The 23,377-nt window shown below is 42.7% G+C and overlaps 1 protein-coding gene across 5 annotated transcripts in view; it reads right to left on the bottom strand.

The window, feature by feature from the left end:
- Positions 1–19,071, bottom strand: part of SORCS2 (sortilin related VPS10 domain containing receptor 2) — an 843,749-nt gene extending 824,678 nt beyond the window's left edge. For 4 of the 5 annotated variants that reach the window (XM_048848940.2, XM_075128050.1, XM_075128051.1 and 1 more), the window contains exon 1: positions 18,612–19,071. In XM_048848940.2, the coding sequence (XP_048704897.2) occupies positions 18,612–19,010 (399 nt within the window). In that variant the 5' untranslated portion in view covers positions 19,011–19,071. The remainder of the gene's footprint in view (positions 1–18,611) is intronic. The other variant, XM_048848941.2, reaches the window with a different exon arrangement.
- Between the last annotated feature and the right edge of the window lie 4,306 nt (positions 19,072–23,377).

Genomic DNA, 23,377 nt, shown 5'->3' with positions numbered 1-23,377 from the left:
CTGCTAATGTGCTTCTAAGAACTATTCTTATGACCTTTTATGTTCCTTCTTAGGTGTAATGCATTTTGTACCACAGCCTATCTAATTTTGTCCCATAATGCTTGTTCTATTCTTGTGTACTCCTCGTTACAAACCTACAAAAAGTAGAAACAAGGACTAATTGCTTTTTGATTTCAAGTAATTAAAGAGCTCCTGATGGAGCCATACTGACCTCTTACTATTCTTCCTATTTCTCCTTCGTATCTGGATAGTTTGCTGCCTTTAGCATTGTCTCTTTGAGAAACTGCCGGTTCTCCTAATCGACTTTTACCTTTATGTTTTCTCCCCGTAAGACCTTAACTATCAGTTTTCTGAGTTTGTTAAAGTCTGCTCTTTTGAAGTCCACTGTCCTCACTCTGCTGCTCTCACTCCTTCCTTTCCTTACAATCATGAAATCTATCATTTCAGGATCACTTTCACCCAAATTGCCTTCAACCTTCAGATTTGCAACCAATTCCCCCATTAGTCAGAATCAAGTCTAAAATGATTATCCCCCTGATTACTTCCTCCACATTCTGAAACAATAAATTGTCCCCAATACATTCCAAGAACCTATCAGACATTTTTGTGTTCTGCCATATTTCTTTTGCAACAGATATCTGGGCAGTTAAGGTCCTCTATTACTACTACATCTTGTGTTCTGGATATTTCTATTATTTATTCTAGAAATGCCCATCCACCTCATCCTCCTGATTTGGTCTTATGACATCAACATATAACAAAGACCCTCTAAGAAATTAAAAGTAATAAAAAAATTAGTTTAAGCTTTTGCTTTCTGAACTTCTGATTGACCTTGTTTACCTCATATTTAGGAATAATCTAAACAGGTTCATTTTTTCAAGATCAGTTAGGGTTGTCTTTTTTTAAAAGCTAGTGACAGATTTGTCATATCACAACATGGTGACATTTGCCTCAGACATGCTGACGGTATACTACCACATCAACAAAGGTACTTACTAAACTGAGTTTGCATATGATGTTACAGTAAGTACAAAAAAGAAGGAAGTTGCCATACTAAGTGTCATCAAGAAAATATCCCAGATTTCCCATTAAGTTCAGTCTCATAAAGAGAGCAAGTTAGGGATTTCATTTAATACCTGTGTACGGCAGGTTCACTACCCTATGACAGACATCCACTATGCCTCACTGTCACCCTAGATGCATCTTGATTACCAGACATGAAAGCAGCCCAGCCAATTTGGTATTTCAGTGTCTGCTCCAAAGCCCACTAAAGTTAATGGGAGTCTTTTAATTGGCTTTGGATCAGATCCTGGGAAAGCAAGGCTTTACAGGTCTGATCCTGAAAGACCTGAGAACCACAACTCCCTATACCTTTGTGACATTACAGCACTCTGCATTTCTTAAAATCAGACCGCATAGAAGAAGCCTTCTGCAAAGGGAAAGTGACTAGGATTGTGCAATCTGGGCCACTTTTCCTCTGCATCTGGTTCAGTGTGCAGAAAGATTGATGCAAAATGCCATTAACTAATTCCAGTCAGTTTCCTTCTGTAGGAAGTGGCTACAGAGGGAAACTGACCAGGATATTAGCTTTCTTTCAGCTGCCAGCCCTTCTATATGTAACATGTTATTCTGGTCTATTTCTGCTGACCCTACAGATATTGAAAAACAAATAGAAAAAAAAGAAAGAAGGAAAAAAGATGAAATAAACAAATGCACTAAGAAGTGATTGGCTACAAATTGACCCCTCAGGTCCAAAGTAACTCCTTCAGGGCCTGGCTGGGGTGCACACCCCATCACACACAGGTTCCTCCTATTTTTTTCAAATGAGAATTATAGAAGAAACCAAAATTTAGGAGCTAGATCTACACCTGATGTAATTTAATATAGCTCCATTGAAGTCAATGGTACTAGGCTGATTTATACCAGCTGAGAATTCCCTGGGGCCTAGAGATAGATAGCCCACTAGATTGTCACACAGGAAAATTATTTAATTGCTGCCCTTCTAGCTCATTTTAAAACTGTAGAGGAAGAGCTAGATACCTTTTTAAAAAGATCATGAGACATTCCTAAATAAGAAAGGGCAAGAAGGTTTTCAAATGACCTTTGCCCCCAGCCTTTCCCAAAACCCTTGGGGACAGACAGGCAACAGTCAGGCCTTTTAAAAAACAAAAACAAAAAAACCCACTAACTGGGCTTCAAATCACTGCCATGACTCTCCATTTGATCAGAAAGTTGGTGGGGTTGTTTATTTGGTTTTTTAAACATTTCCACCAACAGTTTGTACCAAACCAGCAAACCAAGCCTAATTATGCCACAGAAGCCTTCAGCTAACAAGCAGCAAAGCTTGTGTACATCAAAACAGCTTTCCCACACAGCACAAGGAAGGATCGACTATTTAAAGTCAAGCATTCAGACATCAAAGGTATCCATTTCTTAATGATTTAGAAAGGGCCAGACATTTGAATAATGTTAGGTAAACTTTCATAAATAAAAGATGAGACTTCACTTGTAATTAAGAGCATCTACCACTCATGTACCAAAAGACTAATGCCTTGAATTCAAGATTAATCCTCAAGCAGACAAGACTGTCCATTTAACTAGCATTAATCCAACTTCAGATAGCTGGAGAAAACATTCAGAACATATATCCCGTCTTTCCAATGAATGAATTATTGAAATATTTCTAAAAAAATGCTTCAGTACACAACAGCGAAAAGACACCAAGGTGACAGTTTTTCATGTACGTTTCACCCCCTGAAATAACAGTCTCTAACTCAAGCAACAATACATGTTCCTCACTAAGTCGGAACCTGCTACTAGATTTTAAGAGCAAATGAAAACAATAAGTTATTTTAACAATGGCACAGCAGGGTGTGGCAATGCTTTTTAATGTCACCACAACCCTAATAGGGCTTATTTGCTATTTTTAAGAGACTCCGCTGGAAATAAGATACCACTTTAATCAAACTATTTAGGGATCATTTTCAAGATGCTAAGCTCTGGCTACAATGTCTAATATTTCTACTACTTAGAATATTCAGAAGCCAAAGCTCAAATCTGAACCCTTTTCAATTTGGGACATGAGTGGGTGTCACTCTGTCTGAAGTGTGAGTGCCAACCTCAGGGCAGACTGTTAAAAAGCAGGGCAGCCACCCCAAACTGATGGTATGTTCTATAACTAGATTTCACCAACCCAGAAACAAAATGTGAACTCCTGATATAACATAACAGTCTTACCACAGAGTCACAGACAGTCCTCTTGGGCATTCCAGTTTATCTTGCTACTCAGGCAAGCTGGACTTAGTGATAAATGATCACTTATACCAAAGATCACAAAATATTCAGATTACTCTCAGTTCCAAGAGACCAGTCACTTACCTCGGGTCAATTTGTACCTTAGATCTCACACCAAAGACCATGCTTATAGCCAATCCTGTACTAAACTAACTGAAGGTTTATTAGCAGTTTAAATCAGGCAGCATATATACACGAGTTACAGTCTATGGTTCCAAAAGGTAACAGAGTTATAGGAATCTCTCAGCACTGAACATCTTTTAGGGCAGTGAATCTCAACCAGGGGTCCAGGGCCCCCTGGGGGGCTGCAAGCAGGTTTCCGGGGGTCTGCCAAGCAGGGCCAGCATGAGATTTGCTGGGGCCTAGGGCAGAAAGCCAAAACCCCACCACCTGGGGCTGAAGCCCGGGGCTACAAGCAACTTAGCTTTGCAGGGCCCACTGTGGCATTGGCCCTGGGCAACTGCCCTGCTTTCTACCCCCTAATGCTGATCCTGGCTTTTATATGCAGAAAGCCAATTGTGGCACAGGTGGGCCGTGGAGATTTTATAGCATGTTGGGGGGGCCTTAGAAAGAAAAAGGTTGAGAACCCCTGTTTTAGGGCTAACCCAGGGACTTCTGCTTTTGTTTCCTAGCTCTCACCCTGTGAGAGTCCAAACAGCAAAAAGATGAAAACTTTTCAAGTCAGCTATTTTTATTTCCCTCTTCCAGAATTCAGGCTGATGGGACATGCTTCCTTGCGCATAGTATCTTCACAGGTGTGACAGGACCATTAGCCCACTCTTTGTATTGTGATGCTTCACAATGGCCCACTTAGTTCTGATAGTCCTTCATGATGGGTGGGGGAACCCTCCTCCTGCCTGGATTCACAAGTTCAGAACAGGCATGATCAAGCAAAATTTACATATTACCTTATAGCATAGAATACGGATATTAGAAGTAAAGGTTAATGCATCCAGCAACTTACAAGCATTTTATAGAGTCTAAACACATCTTTACAAGTCTAATACCTATCTTGAACAATATTAACACACAGGTGAGCTAGTCTGGTTTCCAGGTATGAATTTGTCAGTGCTCAGCTGACACCTACCAGCTTATCAAGAGCTGGCACCTGATCTACCAGCATCACAAAGGGAATAGAATTCAAAACCCTGTGTCTAACCTCAAACCTACAATTTCAGAACCAGTTGGGGTCTATTTTCTGGTCTTTCCAGAATTAAAGTTTTCAAAAGACTTTGGCCCAAGGTGATAGAAACTTCACAATAACTTCACATGAGACCTGATCTTGCTACACAACCACAGATCCAGTGCCACCCCTCCCCCAATTTGATCTTAATACTCCTCCCTGAATCAACCTATTTCCTACTGCAGTCCTCACTTAAAATTCCTCATAATGAAAATACAGCATTTCTGCTTAATTGCATGAGTAGTTGCGTTGTTTTCCATAGCAAGATCAAATTCTTTCCCGGGATACACACCGAAGGCTCCCATTAATATCTGTTCCTTCACTCCTGCATTAATACAAATATAGCTTGTAAAAAAGGATACAGTCAACTTAAAATCAACCTTGTGTCTATGTTTTCTGCCTACTATTGTTACAAGTCACACAAGACTCCAATCCAGCCAAGACTTACTTAGCTATGAGCACATAAGTAGTCTCACTGACTTGAATGGCTGTATTTAAGCGTGTGAAAATCATTGCAGGGACAGACCCTAAGATTGCTAGTCCAAAACCAAAAAGCTTTAACCAGTTTTGAAATAAAGGTTGCTAAATACGGAGATAGCTCTTCATCACATTATTTCCAAAGATCAAGCACTGAATAGTTAAGGGTATCATAAATCCTGCACTGCCCCAGTGATAAGCAAATACACTATTCTTATCAAGTATTAAAAAAACCCAAATCACAATCTACTGGCTTTGATTAAAATAATAAAACAAAGAAAAGTTGCAAAAGTTAGACGTCAGAGCTTGACAGAGGCAAGTGAGTACTACCCAGATCATGCAGAGCAGCATTCAGAAAAGATCAGCCTCTTTAGAGCTGTCACTTTACCCTCCTCCCCATGCAAGAGGGCCAGGCTTGGTGAGGAGTGTAGCTACATGTGTGCTGCACCTGGTACAGGGTACTTCCTCCTCAGAATGGCTCTGTGACTGAGTGTCAAACTCTGCCTTTTCGTCTGTTCCAGGGGCAGTGCAACACCATGCTGCCCCTTGCTCAGAGCTGGTGGCAAAGATAAGATTGAGCCCTCAAAGATCAGTAATAGGCAAACGTATCAACAATGAAAAGCTAACAGAGACCTGAATTTGAGACCTGCTGTGACAGAACACACACTCTTCCATATACATACACATTCTCTGATGCTCATGTCTTTAAAATAAGATGTATGATTTACTGAATGGTGAGCTGGAGCTGGTTCGCGCGAACCAGTTGTTAAATTTCAAAGCCTGCTTAGAACCAGTTGTTAAAGGGCTGGGCAAACTGCGGCCCATGGGACCGTCTTGCCCGTCCCGGCTGGGCAGGCTCCCCTGTGAATTTTTACTCACCCGGCGGCACTCTGAGCCTTCGGCGGCAGGCCCTTCACTCGCTCCGAGCCTTTGGCGGCGGGTCCTTCAGTGCTGCCAAAGACCCGGAGCGACTGAAGAAACTGCTTCTTCAGCTTCTGGCAGCTCATCACTGGATTTATGCACCTGAAAAGTTTTCAGTTATTATAATTCAGCTCCTTAAGACAATGTCACTTTCATATTACATCAAAGCATTCTAATTCTACCAATCTCCTTCAGTGCATAAACTGCAGGGACTGCACAACAACTGCTGATATCAGTGCAACAACTTACCTACAGACACACTATATGGCCTTAGTAATTTGTTTTCATTTAGTGGCATCAGCTGCATTTGCTGCTTTTAACTTCACCTTTGCAAGGCTCGGTTACAGCCATGTGAGCAGCTTAGCCTGAATGTTGAGCTGCAGAGTGCCCAATCGTGACAACTCCACATACATTTGCTGTCTGTACTCTCTGCAGCTCACATTTGTTTTTCAAAGACGTGTCATTCATTTTAATTCTTCCAGATGTATTCTTATTCAATAGCTGCACTACGTCACAGCCTGTAAATATTTAATTTCATGGGGAAACAGATTTGGTACCAATAGGTTGCAACAAAAAAATAATGAGGAATGCTTTGCAAAAAGTCATATCGGTATGAGGCCTCAGATGGAGTACAGTGTCCAATTCTGGGCATCACACTTCAGCAAAAAGGTGGATAAATTGGAGAGAGTGCAGAGAAGTGCAATAAAAATGAAAAAAATGATTAGAAAACCTGACCTATGAGGAAAGGTTAAAAAACTATTGAGTCTTGAGAAAAGAAGACTGAGTGGGGACGGGACCTAAGAATAGTCTTCAAATATGTTAAGGGCTGTTATAAAGAGGACTGTGATCAATTGTTCTCTATGTCCACTGAAGGAGTAGGACACAAAGTAATAGCCTTAATCTGCAGCAAGGAAGGTTTAGGTTAGATATTAAGAAAACCTGACTATAAGGGTAGTTAAACTCTGGAATAGGCTTCCAAGAGAGGAGGTGGAATCCCCCTCCTTGGAGGTTTTTAAGAAAAGATTGGACAAATACCTGTCAGGGATGGTCTAGGTTACTTGGTCCTGCCTCCACGCAGGGGGCTGAACTTGATGACTTCTTGAGGTTCATTCCAGTCCTACATTTCTATGCTTGTGTCATATGAATTATAAGTATCCACTAGTATCTGAACTAAATTCAGGTAACAAAATCCATAGTGATATCTGGGATTATGGCAATATTCATAGTTCCCCACACAGCCTCATTTGCATATTAAACATAATATTTAAGAGTTTTTATTAAACTGGGGTGAGTGAGGTTGGATGACTCCACAGCACAGATACCACGGTGGGGGGGGGATATATAAATAGTTAGATTAGGGTGGTACAGACAGAGAGATAGATTACACAGCTGGATGACTGGTAATGGGATATGGAGCTTTTCATTTCCAAAGTGATCAATCAAATCCACCCAGGGAGGTGATGACTGAAAGCTGTTACCCTCCATGGTAAGGATGTCAAACATCCGACCACAGGCCAGATTCAAACCACAGGAGATGTTTATGTAGATTGTGCTGAATCTCATCTTTCAATTTTTAAAAAAATGTTTCTGCCTCTGAAGCCACAAGGGTCTAATCTTCCAAATGGGAGCCTAGTGGAGCCAAGGCAGTGATATCTATCTGAGTCTACAGACAGCGTGAAACAAGGACTAAGAGGGATGAGCATAGCTCTGGTTGCTCCACTGTCTGCTTCCTTGCCAGATGGTGGGAGCACCAAAGAGAGCAGGATCAGATCTCAAGTCTCTTTGCCAGTGCTGACTCCCCTCCCCTACACAGCCACTCAGACCAACCCAGGGGAGGAGAAGGAGAGAAGCTCAGAGCCAACAGCAAGTTATGACTCCCTGATTCTCTATCACAGCCATGACAGATGAAAGAACAGGCTTCTCTAATTAGCTTCTCTAATTCTTACCGGCTAGTTATGGTACACCAGGGACAATACCCCCACTGGTGACTGCAGGAATGCAGCTCCCTCTTTGAACCCATTGTACCTTCTGAAGCTGAGGGATTCCCAACCGGAACTTGTGGGTGGTTTCTGCTCCCTTCAAGCTGCCTGAGCCAGAAAGTGGGGGCAGAACAGAGCAGAGAATCTGCCCCAACCTGTTCCTTGTAGCCCCTTGACTGGGTTGAAATCATGTATTTGGCCCGCAGGCTGAAAAAGATGGGACACTGTTTTAGAGGGACTTCCAGAGACCTACAAAAGTTTACCAGTTGCTCTAAAATAAGAGCTGCAACTTGGATAAACTCCCAACCACTCTACTGGGCAGTCCAGCCCAGGTGACAGGATTCCATGTGAGCACTCACACAGCTGCCTGCTTTATTCTAACCCCCAGGGATACAGAAATATACAAGAATCCTGATCAGGTGTTTCTCATTTATTAATACCCCTGTTGTTCACAGAATGAGAAGACAGAGGATGAGAGAAGTGATGTACACATGCAGATCCACAAACCAAAGAACAGCTGTCAGGTCTAATTTTAGGTTTCCCACCCTTGACAGTGTCTTTTAAAGTAGTTAGAAAGATTGCACAGATGGAAAATTCAGGCTGCAAACAGTCAGTATCTGGGATATAGGTGAATCCAAGGCAGCATGTAGATCCACAAAAGGAACAAATACAGACATTCAGAACACTTCTTGTCTACCACAGAAGGCCAACACTAAGATTTAATGAGCGCTGCTTATTAGTTTTGTGTGAGAGACCCACAAACAACTCCAATCCTGCAAGAGGAACAACTGATAAGCGCACTCCCAGGGAGCCAGATACTGAAGAATATCTTATAGAGCTAGACACCTGGAAGATCTAGTGACAGCCTACAATCCCCTGGTGCAATCATGTTTGCGACAAAGAAACCAATACTTCTTCAAAACTGGTCATGTTGAAAAAGGTGAAACACCGCCCCAAGCTGAAAGTGCAGTTTCAATGTATTCCTGCTGACCCTTTAACTTCACTCCCTTGAGCATCCGCCTTTCAGGAACGATGGTTGTTGGAGGCAAGTGTGGGTATGCATTAATCATAAACAGGCTATTCTCCAGTAGCTGAGAAAATCAACTCCTTTATGCAGTAGCTTAATGAGAGAGTCTAGGAAGAGGGAAGTTTCACATAGCCCGAGCTGAAGGGTGGAACAGCTCAATTCTCAATCAGCATCACCATTATTTATTTGGATTACAGTAGCATCTAGAGCCCCAGTCGAGGGTCAGGGCCCCATTGTACTAGATCTTGTACAAACAGAAAAAGACAATCCCTTCTCCACAACTCTTACATGTTGGGGAGGGAAGACAAGTAACAACAACAACATGAGCACATTTTTGCATGGACTAGCACTGCACACAGAGTAGCTTGCCACCTGCCTTGCCTACACACATTAGCCCAAGGGTGATACAAAACATGCACCCTGTCACCACTGGTCACCCTTCTGCTTTCGAGCAGCTGGGAATGGGAGACTGGACTTCTACAGCATTGGCCATAGAGCTGGGAGGAAAATGCTTTTCCCATCCAGCATAAATTTAATATTATAAAAACAAAAACACTTCCCATCCCAAATCAGGACAAAAAGTAAAAAAAAAAAATTAAATTTTTTTGGAAATCCTTTTTTTTTTATTCAGGTCAACTGAAACATTTTGATAATTTTGACTCAACTTTTTAAAGTTTAAATTTAGTAGATATTGAAGCAGTCATTTTGACTCAAAAAAGAAATTGTTCATTTTGAAAATGTCATCAAAACATCCCTGGTTGACAATTTTGAAACTTGTTTTCCAATAATTTTTCAAACTGTAAATTTTGTTGAAATCAACCCTGTTTTGCAAACTGTTGTGAGTTTGATGAATTGACATTTTTGAGCCAAAAAAACACCCAAACAGTACATTGAAAAATTCCTGCCCAGCTCCAATTGTCCATGTAGCTCAACCATCTGGCACATGCTTAAAAAAGGAAGACCATAAGAGAGACAGATCTCAGGGGAAAATGGGTAGGGACATGTATAAATGTTAATTTATGATTCCATCTAAAAGAACAAAATATTAACAAACAATGTCATTTTAAACAATGCATAAAAATGAGCTTTAACCCTTTGGAATTTAAGTACTGGCCAAATTTATCAAAGTACTTTTAAATTCTCATTATGAAAAAAATGAATCACAGTTTACTAACAAAGACTTTTCTACAGTTTTATTTTTGGAGGACCTGGGGTAGAATGAAGAAAGAGAAACTGAGGAAATTCAGAAAAGAACTATTCTCTCTCCTCTGTCTGTGTTTATAGTAATGGTACCTAGGTACCATGATTAGAGAGCTGGCAAGTCTGTTTCAAGAAGGAAGATTTAAGTGAGTTTTACTTCATGAAACAATGACTAAAGTGAAAACATGATTACTGTTTAGAAGAATCGGAAGAATATGAAGACTAAGAAGGAAGGAAAATTATTCTAGGTGGTGTAATGGAGTAACTGGGAATAATCAGACACAATAAGAAGGACAAAAATTTAGGTTGAATTACCAAAAAAAAAACCAAAAACCCCACTGTCCTAACAGCAAAAACTCAGACTTTTGAATAATCTGCCTACAGATGTGAACAGAAGCCCAGTCACTTAAGATATCGGCTGAACTAAGCGCTACAAGATCCACTCATAGGAACAAGCATGCATTAGTAGTAGGGTAGACTAAATGACCTAATAGAATTTTTCCAACTCTAATTTCTAGGATTCTGCAATTTTAGTGCATTATGAAGTAGTTGCAAGAAAACTAAAAATTGCCAAGGCTATAGGAAATCTAATTTATTTTAGGTACATAAATGGCTTCCACTACCATAGTATCTGAGCACCTCACAATCTTTAATGCATTTATTGATCCTTCCAACAATCCCGTGAGAGGTAGGAAAGTACCATTATCCCCATTTTACTGGTAGGGAGCTGAGGCAGAAAGAGACTAAGTGGCTTTCCCCAAGGTCACACAGGAAGTCTGTGGTGAAGCAGGGAATTGAACTGAGTCTCAGGTTAGCGTCCCTAAACACTGGATCATATGTCTTACTCCTTCTTAATGTCCTTCAGAATTCTGATTAACTTTCACCAGGTGCGAATTTGCAGTCAATGGCCCTAATCCTTAATACTGGTAAACATGTGAAGAACTTCGCTCACGTGAGTGATTCTGTTGAAGACAGTAGAGGCTACAGCTGTTAATACCATTACAGTGTGCTTAAGTGTCTGCATGATCATGGCCAAAGTCCTTCCACTGCACTCCATGCATTGCTGAATCAGTCAAAGATACACAACTACTGCCAAAAACAGTATGGCATTTTGCACACTGTATATTTATATATATATATATATAATATATATATATATATATAGTATATATATATATAAAAAATATTGTTTCTAGCTATGACTATTATTAAAATTTACATAGACATGAATAGTCACAATACAACATAATTCTAATAATAAAACTCATCAATAACAAATGTATCTATTTAGGAAAACTTTCAAATGAGTTTGCAACATGTGTCAACGTGTTTACAAAAGGAGGATCTGTTTGTGCAGATGCCCAGGTTTACGTTACACAATCTCTACGCACCAATGCCTACTGCACATGAAAGTCTCATTTCTTCTACCCAGTGAGCTGTATGAAGGATTAAATTGTAGACTGCAAGATTGCTCTTTGGGGCAGGAAGCATCTTTCTGTCTATATTTGTACAGTGCCTAGCACAATAGAGTCTTGTTCTAGGACTGGAGTTCCTAGGTGCTACCCAATGCAAATAATATAATGAGAACTGAGGAACCAGTAGGATCGCTGAACAGTTCATTCTAGACATTCACGTTATTTAAAGGTGTCAACTGAAAGTGCCTATTCATAAGGGACAGTCCCTGTTCTTCAGTAAAATAATCATTTCCCCTACTTCTTCCTTCCAAAAGATTCTCCTACTCACTGAATATCAGTAGCATTAAAAGGAGTTTTCTCATTTCCCTCTCCAAATGTCTCTATTTATAGGTTTCTAGTATTGTCAAGTCTGTGAAGGGTAGTGTCTGAAATTTCCACTTCAGGATATATTCCTGATGCCAAAAACCTAGATACTTCTCCAATGAGATATTATAAATCCCGGTTTGGTTTATCCATGCACACACTGTGTGTCTGCAGTATTAGAGATATTACATCTTTATTATTAGTTGCTACATTTCTTTTACCTCCATTTTCATTTCCCCCTACCCTCCTCCAAACACCTTGCCTCTGGCCATAGCAGTAGGGAGGTACTTCTTTACATTCTGCTCCTCTCCTTGATGAATCAGGTCTGAAATGTATTATATCCTTCCCACACACACAAAAAAAAAGGGTTGGCGCACACATTTAATTATGAATGTATGGGTCAATTTCAGGAGTCTGCTTGGGAGGTGCTGGGGCTGGGTTGTCTGTGTCTACAGAGGTGCTGCCCCCTACCTTCACTTGATGAAATTGTTGAGATACAGAGAACATCCAAAAGAAGGAAAAAACAGTAAAATGGAGGAAAAAATAATACAAACTACAAAGTTTATGTTTTGTTTTATCATTATATTAAACTTGGAATATAGTTTATTCGAAAAAAGCTCAGTGCTTTTGGTGTAAGATTCTGCAAATCCTTTCAGAATAACTTTGTTTTTATTTTCACCAACACCTCAAAGAATCTTTAAAAAAAAAAAAATCCTCCCTGTGGGGAACTTGCCTTGCAGTCTGCAATACATCTGTCATTTATTAAGTCCGGGAAGTCAGGATTTTTGACTATGTTCTCTTTTTTGTCCCATAAGCAATAATCTGGCCACTCATGATAAAGAGAGCCAAAAATCACCAAAATGGAGTGCTGCTTAGTTTGGATGAATAGTTACATTCACAGTTACAGATTTTGCTACAGGAATATTGAAGTCAATCTTCTTTATGGATTCCAACAGCACAATTTATTGCAAATTGAACAAAACAGTAAACCAATGAAATAAAATATCTGCCAAAAGAATACATTTAGTGGTCACTGGATTGTATAAATCATATGTGGTGAAACTGCATTGCAAAAAGTAACATTTTTAAATTAAGCAAAATACTTGTTTATCAAATAATGAAAAATCTGGATTAACCGGGCTGTTAAAGTAGATAAATTCCTATGTATACATAACTACTGTAACTACTGTCTATATACACAACAGACCTTTCTTTCTTTGATAAACTACTAAATGCTGGATCTTTTTAAAGGTATATAAATGCATTTATTGTATCCCTGTGCTACACATTTATGAGGGCTACATAGGACCAAGACACCAACCTACTGGGCAAATGAGTGACTGCACAGACTTAATATTGTCAAGCAAACAAAAAAGGAAGTACAGACACTGTGAAACTGAAGATTTAAGAACTAGTTGGCTGAAGTCCTGTTCACAACACTTTAGCAGCCTGCACACATCATCCAAGATCATATCTGAATATAAGATTCATTCTTCAAGTATTTCTCTTAATTTTGATTTTTTTTAAAACACAAGTGAACACTAAGGTAAAATAGATATTCCCTATGGGAGTCAGTAAGAGTCCAATACTGTGAAGAAACTGTTTACTTTGTAATCACAGAACACTGAATGGCTTTAAGTTCTCTACTTCTAAAGAACAATTGTTTGTTTAAAGCTTTTCACTAAAAATAATATTCCCCTAAATCAGATAGGAATACTGTATCCCTAGTAAACTTTAAAAGCTGCATATTACATTTAGCACAGCATAATGATGATTTGTACAAATGGCAAACTGTAAATATTGTGATATATACCCTGATAGAAAAAGTATTGTTACTTTATCAGATAAGTGACTACCAATCAATACCTCTTGTGGATGTTAACGGCACATTGTGCAACCCAGCAGTCAAGCCTCCAATTTATGATTTTTTAGGACAGGTTAGGAAATTAGTTCCACTTACAAAAACTTTTGTTTGGAAGTACAAGTGCAAGACAGATCTCCTTGCACTTTTGAAGCAACAGGGGAAGGGGAAGTGCAAACATCGACTGTAGGAATGAACTAACCAGCTAAGCTACTGACATTAAAAGTACCAACTTTGCAAGGCTTGCATCCCCAACAATGTTTTTGACTAGACAGACTACTGTCAGAAAAGGTCAGGGACAAGCTTACTGTTTATGGAATTTATAAATAATTAATTCTTCAGCATACAAAACAAAGTAATGAGGACACAAAACGGGAAGCAATTTACATGGCTCCCTATATTAACAGAATGAGGAAGTGTTCAGTGATCTTCCTAGACATTCAAGCTCACTTTACAACCATTGCAACTGTATACACCCTCTGCTATCAAACCCAACATTTCTTTAATTCTGAAAAATTACTACACTAAGAAAGGATAACAAAAGTACACAGCAGAGTTCTAAAGCAGAGAAAAGAGGGGGAAAGGATAAATTTAATGTATGGCCTCCTCATGCAACTACAAATTAAGCACTTCCTTTGAAACACAGTAGGATTTACAAGATGAGCACAGAGCTTTTTAAAATTTATTTACATCAAGCAGTCTAAGCCCTTTCCAAGTTTGTTTATTTGTCCTTGATCCACACATGAGTGTTCCATGGCAGTGCTTTCAATGAAATACTCATGCAGGTGAACAACCTTCTGAGAAACAGCTGCCCACTCACCATTTATGATTATTTGTCTCTCCGTCAGGGAGCTCCAGGGAATAATCCTACTGTGTTTTTTCTCCTTTATTTTACAAGGCAAGGTGTTTAACAGGCTATATGGTTGTCTAGAGCTCATTGCTGCCAAATTCTCAACCACCACTACTGTAAAGTATGAGAGAACTAGTTTAGCTCCTGAACCAAAGTGCTGAGTGCCTCCAAAGAAGTTCCCACCATCCTCAGGCATAGGTTCAGGAACAAGGGGTGCAGGGAGTGCTGCCACACCCTCTTGCTTGAAGTATTAACAACAAGGTTTCTGCCTTCAGCACCCCCAGTATAAAAATTGTTCCAGCACCATTGTCCTCAGATTACATCCACACTGCAGCTGGGAGGTGTGATTCCCAATGCAGGTAGGCAGACACACTAGCTCTGCTAGAACTAGCATGCTAAAAATAGCGGCATGGGTGGCGGTTCATGCTAGCCACCTGAATCCAAGCCTGCTCAGCACCTCACAAGGAGGCGCAAGGCCTGATCTGAAGTCCACTGTTACCAATGGGAATCTTTCCATTGATTTCAGTGGGCTTTGGATCAGGCCCTCAGTAGCTTCTGGCTCCATCCTTCCCTACTGAGGTCGAGGGGAGTTATGACATTATTACAATGGTGAAAGATAAGGCACAAAGTTGGCAACCATTTCTATTAATTTTTTCTCTTAGATTATTGTTCCTTGCTCCAAACACTTATCAGAAGTTAATCAAAAGTTCCTCCTGCTTTCTAACATGGATGTAGGGCCTGAACCAGAGCCCATTGAAGTCTCCCACAGACTTCAATGGATTGTAAATCAGGTCCTTATTTAAATTCAATAGGGTTTTTTCTTGCCTGTGGTATTTAAACTCACAACTGAATGAAGAACAGTGATATTTGCTTGTATCATTTTCATCTCATCCTCACTGCATGAACTTGACACACTTCTTCCACTTTTCTCAGACAGACTAGTTCTGTACCTTCTTTGCAATCCTCAGATCACTTCTTTGTAGCAGCTTTTGGTTCCTCATTGCTTTATCAACTCATATTCTACAACACAACCAACCAAACATGTTAGCAGACAAGTCTAATGAATCAGGGGGGATGAAAATTCCTGCCACCTACATATTTTTTAAAAGCATGCTAAGCAAACAAACTAGGTGCTCAGGTGTGTGGTAATGGGATAGAAAGCCTTTCACCTCCAGATCATTGGTCCAGCCCACTATGGGACAGTCCAGCTGATAGCAGGCACGCTGAACAGCATGATTTTGAAATAGCACAGCACAACTAAACATTTTTGTCTCTGAATTAGTAAACACAGTAGCAAACATCTATTTGCACTAATGATGTGGAGTCCCGCCACACATTAATGAATTTAGTAAACTAATAAGTGCACAAACAATAAAAGAATAAGATAATGCATCAAATTTATTCCATTCTGACAGTGTCATGTATTTTTGCTACTGAGGAAACTACTTCATCATATACTAGTACACGCATTGTAGAATATCGTGAAAAAATAACGAAATCTTAGCAATACAAGCTAACACTGCAGCATCTGCTTTTAAATATTTGCGGAGAGATGGGGAGAGACCACTAGTTTTAAGTGTGTGGATTAGCAAGGTATTTGTTTGAGAGCACAGAGTACTGTGCATGAACGCCGTTACATTTTTTGTACATAAAAATCTGAACTCGAGCCAACTTTTTTAATAGTGATCTTTTCAAGAAAGAAAAATAGCCCTAACAGCCTGCCAGCACTGCCCATGAAAAGAAATGGCATTATTCTGAAAGCAGAAACAGGGAAAGGACAAAACTAGAGAAATATGCCAATGATTTGCAATACTTTCCATGAAAAGAAAATGGCCATCAGTTCACATTTCCCTCCTAAGTAAATCAGAAACTAGGCATCAAGCTTTATGATGCTGACTCCAACTCTGACACACGAAAATATCCGATTATATAATAAGCATTAACACAAGCAGCCAGCCTGCTCACAGGACAGCTCTTGTTCTTGTGCGACCCACTAGCAGAGCTAGCACAAAGTGGATTGGACAACCCGAAGGGGAAGATGCTAATCCATACATTTATGGGAAATACAGTGCATGCTTGCTGAACGGAGTCAAGTGTAAATGAACACTATGCATAATTTGCAAAGCTCACGTTCAAACAAAGGCGAGGATCTCAGCTAATCTACAATGAAATAAAGCAGAGATTTTCCAGAAATGCTAAAAATCTTCAGGAGAAAATCATTCTAGATTTTTCATAACAAGATTTCACCGCCTATGTGGTTATATAGACATTACACAATGCCTGGTGCTGTGTAATATTTACCTATGCTACACAATGTTATGAAATAATGTCTTACTGTAGGATAAATTCAAAAGCAGCAAATCCCAGAAACCATCTGTTCAAATATATACCCATCATCTGTGGATATAGAGGAAATAAAGATGAGATTGAATATTAGTTAAAAACAGATAATGGGCTGAATTAATGGAATTATCCCAGCAGAGAAGTTGGCCTTATATAATTAGTTAAATTTAAATATTACAAGGTCACACACTGCTTTAACTGTGACAAAGTTCTGAAACTTGGTGTACAGTACCTACAAAAAAGCACCAGTGTCAGCAAAATATTTTTATAAAACTTCAATCAGTACATAGGAAGCCAGTTTGTTAGAAGATTCAAAAAGGAGCAAGTACAATGAAGTATAATGGATACAGTAAAATAAAGTTTCACCATTCATTTACACCATAGGACAGAATGGGTCCCGTGGGTTTCTGAGCAGAGAGATCAAGGCACCTGACTCCATCAACTCTATGCATTTTTGACCAAATCAAACAGCAGAGCCTCCATTTGTGTGCGACTTGCACAGGTGAGACCAGACCAGGGTCAGCTGCTGCAGGGAGCGACAGAGCGCCGTTTTCAGCGGCATGAAAGGGTCTTTGGGTTTGGGGGCTGACAAAAGATAACGTGCAACTGTGAAATGAGACAGAATAGCAGGGTCATGGGAAGGAAAGCTGGAAAGCTGAGTGGGTGCGTACGCCCTAGATGGAAGTGTTCAAACTGGAGCCTCCCCACCACCCGTGCTCTCTGCCCAAGGGCGCGTTAGCAGGCCCAAGAATGAAGCTCAAACTGAGACCGATGACCCGGCGCTACTGTTTTACAACCAAGTGCCTCCGCTGTGTTTTTTTACCCTCTCGGGCCTTTTAGCACACGGGCCAGGGATTAGAAGCAGGCGATTGATTTGAGGTGAATCGATTGAGCAGCGACAATTTAATCTGGCACTTTTATGAAGGGCTGGAGGGGATAATCCTCTGGCCGCTGCTCTCTCCCTCCCCATCACACGGGGCGGGTGTGACCGGCCACTAGGCGTCTGCTGGAGTTGCCGACAGCCGCCCGAGGATAAGAAACCGAGATAACTTTCCATCTCTCGGGCCCGATCCTCCCGCCAAGTCACCCCCAACCTGCCCCTTAGCCCCAGCGGCCAATGCAGCCTGAGCAGCGACTCGGACCAGAGGAGGCAGCCCGAGCCCGGGAGACCTGCCCCAGGTGCAGTGCCACCCCCCCCCCCCCGAACCCCCTTCTCCATCTATGTGCGGGATGCACGCTGCAAACTTCCCAAACTTTCTGGGGAAGTCGTTCAACCGGGGTGGGACTTGCTGCTGCCGCTGCCCCTGGTCACATCTCTCTTCCTCCCGGCCTCCCCCAAACCAGGGCGACCCTCTTTCCTCCCCTGCCGGAGTACCGGCGTGTGGCCAAGGAGGAGGAGACCAGTTTCCGCCCTGGACCTGCCTGAGCCCTAGCCTGGGATGCACTTGTCACCCGCCGCCTCCAGCCACGCAAGCAAAGGGCTGCTTTGCTGCACCGACTCCGGAACGCCAGGCCCCCCGGCAAGGCTCCCCCAGGCAGCGGGGTGGGGAAGGGAACAGCTACCGTAATACAGCGCGGAGGGCTGGGGCCATATAACGCAGGGGCAGCAGGGGCTGGGCTCTCAGCTGGGGGGGCGGGCGGGACGATGCCCCCACCCGCGGGCTGGATGGCTTTGACTGGGGAGGGGCCCCTACTTACACTGCTGTTCTCGCCAGTCCAGTGCACCATCGCCTGGTTGTGAGACGCGTCCCCTTTGAGCACGAAGGAGGTGCTGATCAGAGAGACCTGCTCCCTGGCCGGGCGGGAGGAGGTGGAGGATGCTCTCCTGGAGCGACTCCCCGCAGCAGCCCCCACGCCTTCGCCAGCGCGCCCCAGCTCACTCGCCTCCTCCCGGCCGCCGCCGCCGCCGCCGGGGCGGAACAGCAGCTCCCGCGGGTTCCTGCTTGCCCGGGTCACCCAGCTGGAGCTCCGGCCGCCCCGCTGCTCCGAGGGGCGCGCAGCCCAGCAGGTACCGAGCAGCAGCAGCAGCAGCGCCAGGCTAGGGGCTGTCCTGGGGAGGGTCCCTGTTGCAGGCACGAGTGGCCCCCTTTGCGCCATGCTCGCCTTCGGATGTGCTAGTGACAGGCTGGGATGTGAATGTGAGACAGATACACAGCCTCCGGAGGGGGGAGGGAGGGGAGGGAGGCAGGGTTTGTAACCAAAGCGAGGGTTTACACTGGAAACAACGTGCTCGGGACTCCGCTCCCAGCCAAGGAGAGGCGCCGCCATCTGCTGGCTCCTCTCTGAAGCCAAAGGCGCAGGCAGCCGGAGAGAAGCAGAGCCCAGCACAGCTGCACATAATGTTACTGGGAAGGCTGGGTCCCGGTCCCACTCCCACCCCCACCCACCCACCCCTAGACTTCCTGGGCGATCATTCGTGGCCCTGGGTTGGAGGCCGCTCCCTGCTGCTAATAATGGACATCTGGATGACAGGAGCAGCGCAGCTGGCTGTTACAGCCTGCCTTGCAAAATCTAAACTCCTGCAGTTCGTGAATGTTCTTTGTGTATGAATGCGCACCAGAAGTGAAAACAACCACTCCAAGCTATCCCAAGTTACTCCATCCTCTGGGCTTCAGAGTGTGTCTAGGGCCCAGCCTCTGTCTTTTCTTTTAGAGGGTAGATTCTTTTGTCACATGAACTGTCCTTCTTGTAAAAAGAAAAGGAGTACTTGTGGCACCTTAGAGACTAACCAATTTATTTGAGCATGAGCTTTCGTGAGCCACAGCTCACTTGAAGTGAGCTGTAGCTCACGAAAGTTTATGCTCAAATAAATTGGTTAGTCTCTAAGGTGCCACAAGTACTCCTTTTCTTTTTACGAATACAGACTAACACGGCTGCTACTCTGAAACCTGTCCTTGTAAAAAGAAAAGGAGTACTTGTGGCACGTTAGAGACTAACTAATTTATTTGAGCATAAGCTTTCGTGAGCTAGTCTCTAAGGTGCCACAAGTACTCCTTTTCTTTTTGCGAATACAGACTAACACGGCTGTTACTCTGAAACCTGTCCTTCTTGTGTGACTTGTGCTCAGCCTTATACAGTATAAGTGCTTGGTAAATAATGGTGTGGGTGTGTATATAATTACATACACACAAGCCCCATTAAAAGAGCATTAAGGTTGCAAAGTCAAGCACTCAAAAGTTAGGAACTGCCAGAATTAAAGTTGTCTATGCCATCTTAATTCCACCCCCTTGTGTATATGCCTATGATACAAATACTTTAATTCAGCAGTTCTCAGACTGTGGGTCAGGACCCTAATGTGGGTCATGACTCTGTTTTAATGAGGTTGCCAGGGCTGGTGTTAGACTTCTTGGTGCCAGGACCAAAGCCGAAGCCTGAGCCCCACCACCCGGGGCCAAAGCCCTATCCCGAGAGCTTCAGCCCTGGGTGTGGGACTCAGGCTTTGGCTTCAGCCCTGGGCGGTGGGGCTCAGGTTACAGGCCCCCCTGCCTGGGGCTGAAGCCCTTTGCCTTTGGTCCCACTGCCTGGGAGGCAGGGCTCAGGCAAGCTCAGGTTTCGGTCCCCTCTTCTGGGGTTATGTAGTAATTTTTGTTGTCAGAAGGGAGGTGAGGTGTTTGAAGAACCACTGCTTTAATTACATGATCATATATTTTTCCATAGGACTCCTACCCCATTCAGTACACTGCACAGGATGGGTGGTGTTCAATTAAAGAGCAGTTATTCAATATTTTTTATCCTCATTGTTCAGTGGGTGGCCTTTGGCCTTAGTTATAGCACACTAGTCAAACCCTGCTCTGAAGATAGAATTATTAATTTCCTCAAGGGCTTTCCCATGGAATTCATCTCTATAGTAGTGGAGTGCTTCACCAACATTTTATCTTCACAATATCCATATGATGGGAGATAGTGGTATTATCTCCCCTTTTACAGATGAGAAACTGAGGCACAGAGAAACTAAGGTCAGAAGTGTCCACTAATTCTGGGTGCCCAACTTGAGACATCTAGGATCTGATTTTTCAGAATATTAAGCATTATATGGCACTTTATGTAACCAAGCACAGCTCCAAGCGACTTCAATGGTCAAGGAATGTCAACACTTCTGCCCCGTTCTCCCCCAATGGCTTATAGTCCCAGCCACCTTGTGCAGCCAGTCCCAGTCTTTCCTTGTTTCCCATCCCCTGGCTCCAGTCTATCACCATTTCCCTGACAACTCCAAGTTCCAAAATTCCCTTCCCCCCTTCTCCCAGTCTCTTTGCGCAACCATTGTCAGTTACAGTCCCCACCACCACTCCATTTACATTCTCACCAGACTCTTTGTCGCAATCTACCCCTTCCTCTTCCTGCTGGTCTAGCTAAGACTGAATCAGACAACTTCCTCCTCTACATTGGCTGGTGTGAGCAATGGGATTACTGAGTGTGCAAGAGAAACAGGCTCTCAGTTTCAGTGCCTGGCCCCACTCCCACCTGGAGCAGCCAGTCATTTCAGGGAAAATCCTTCTTTCTCAGCCCCCTGTAGTCCTAGGCTGAAGCATGTTTCAATTCCAAAGAGCAACTGAGCATATGCAGTCAGGTCAGTAGTAGGAGCTGTGAGGGGACAGTACATGCTGAGACTGCTAAAAGCTGTGAGAGCCTCGAGCATGCTCAGTGAGGGTGGATTCTTCAGAGATTTTAGCTGTTAAACTCTAGCAAGTCTCTACTGAGCATATGTGAACTGAGATTTTTCAAAGGTTTATAACTGGTCCAAATTTGGGCAGGTTTTCACAGAGATGGCAAAAGGCAATACCTGATACAAAGGCTACCCTCTGCCTTTGTCAAATTTCAAATCCCTGCTCTAAAGCATGGGAATGCTGGAGTTTCTTTAAAAAAAAGTTTCTAGAATTTGTCAACATAGGCAAAATATGTATTTCCCTAGTCTCATTCTTGGAAACAGCTCAATCATTTTGAAATTTTCCCAAAAAGGTCAGACAAAAGCAGACAACCAGCATGTAAAATTTCAGCCCAAAAGGTTAAAAATTGATAAAGTTTTAAGCAACTGAAAACAGGGTTTTATAGTGGGATTGTAAGGCAACCTTAACAGTCTTGTACTAGCACTGCCTATAATAGAAGTATGTATATTTCCTGTGCGCAGAATGGGGCAAAATTCCGGTGGAAAAAGGAGTATGTGGTCACAAAATTAAAGATTCAGGCCATGTTTACATTACAAACTTAAATAGACTTAAGGTAAGTCGACATACAGTCAGTTGTGCATGTGCACACCACACTCCTTGTGTTGGTGGAGCACGTCCTAACTAGCAGTGCTTGCATCGATGCAGAGAGCAGTGCACGATGGGTAGCTATCCCACAGTGCAACTTTCCATAGGGAGTTTTGGGAAGGGCTAGCAGTGCCTCATGGGAGCAAAACATTCTTGCAGGACTGGGAACATGGCTGAACATCCCATGATGCCATTTTCTCCCTCCCCTGATTTCCTCCACATCCCATAATATTTCACACCTTTTTTCAAAAGCCTGGCATACCCATGCATCCACCATCTCTAGAGAAGCATGGACCCTGCAGAGCTGTGCACTATTGTGGTATCACAAACACGACATGCTTTATTTCCAGCAGTATTTCCAGAGCCACTAGAGGAACTGCCACGTGGAAGTAGCCTGGCTGGAAGCCATAGAATGAAACAATTCCCGGTTGCTGTTGACAGTCACAGAGCAGCTGAATATGGTACAGCGCCAATTCTGGTCCCAAGAAACAAGTACTGACTGGTGGGATCACATTGTTATGCAGGTATGGGATGACAAGCCGTGGCTGCAGAACTTTCAGATGCACAAGACCACTTTCCAGGAACTGGGTGCAGCGTTTGCCCTAGCCCTGCAGCACAGCGACACTAAAATGAGACCTGCTCTGACAGTGGAGAAGTGAGTGGTGATCACTGTGTGGAAACTTGCAATGCTAGACTGCTACCAGTCAGTTGGGAATCAATTTAAAGTTGGAAAATTCACTGTGAGGGTTGCTGTGATCCAAGTATGCGGGGCCATTAATTGCCTTCTGCTAAGAAGGGTAGTGACTCTGGGCTATATGCAGGAGATACTGGATTGTTTTGCTGCATTGGGGGTTCCCTAACTGCAGTGGGGCGATAGATGGCATGCATATCCCTATCTTGGCACCAGACCACCTTGTTACAGAGTACAAAAACAGAAAGGGATAGTTTTCGATGATGTTGCAAGCACTGGTGGATCACCAGGGATGTTTTATCGACATCAATGTGGGATGGTTTGGGAAGATGCATGACTCATGCATCTTTAAGAACACAGGCCTGTTCAGAAAGCTGCAAGCAGGGACTTTCTAGACTGCAAAATCACCATAGGAGATGTTGAAATGCCAATAGTGATCTTGGGAAACTCAGTCTACCCCTTACTCCCATGAAGCCGTACACCAGAACAGCAGCAAGGAGGAGGCTCAGCAGGCTCAGCAAGTG

Source organism: Caretta caretta, chromosome 4 (genome assembly GCF_965140235.1).
Source record: "Caretta caretta isolate rCarCar2 chromosome 4, rCarCar1.hap1, whole genome shotgun sequence".
Taxonomy (NCBI): domain Eukaryota; kingdom Metazoa; phylum Chordata; order Testudines; family Cheloniidae; genus Caretta; species Caretta caretta.
This window is presented reverse-complemented; position numbering and strand designations above follow the sequence as displayed.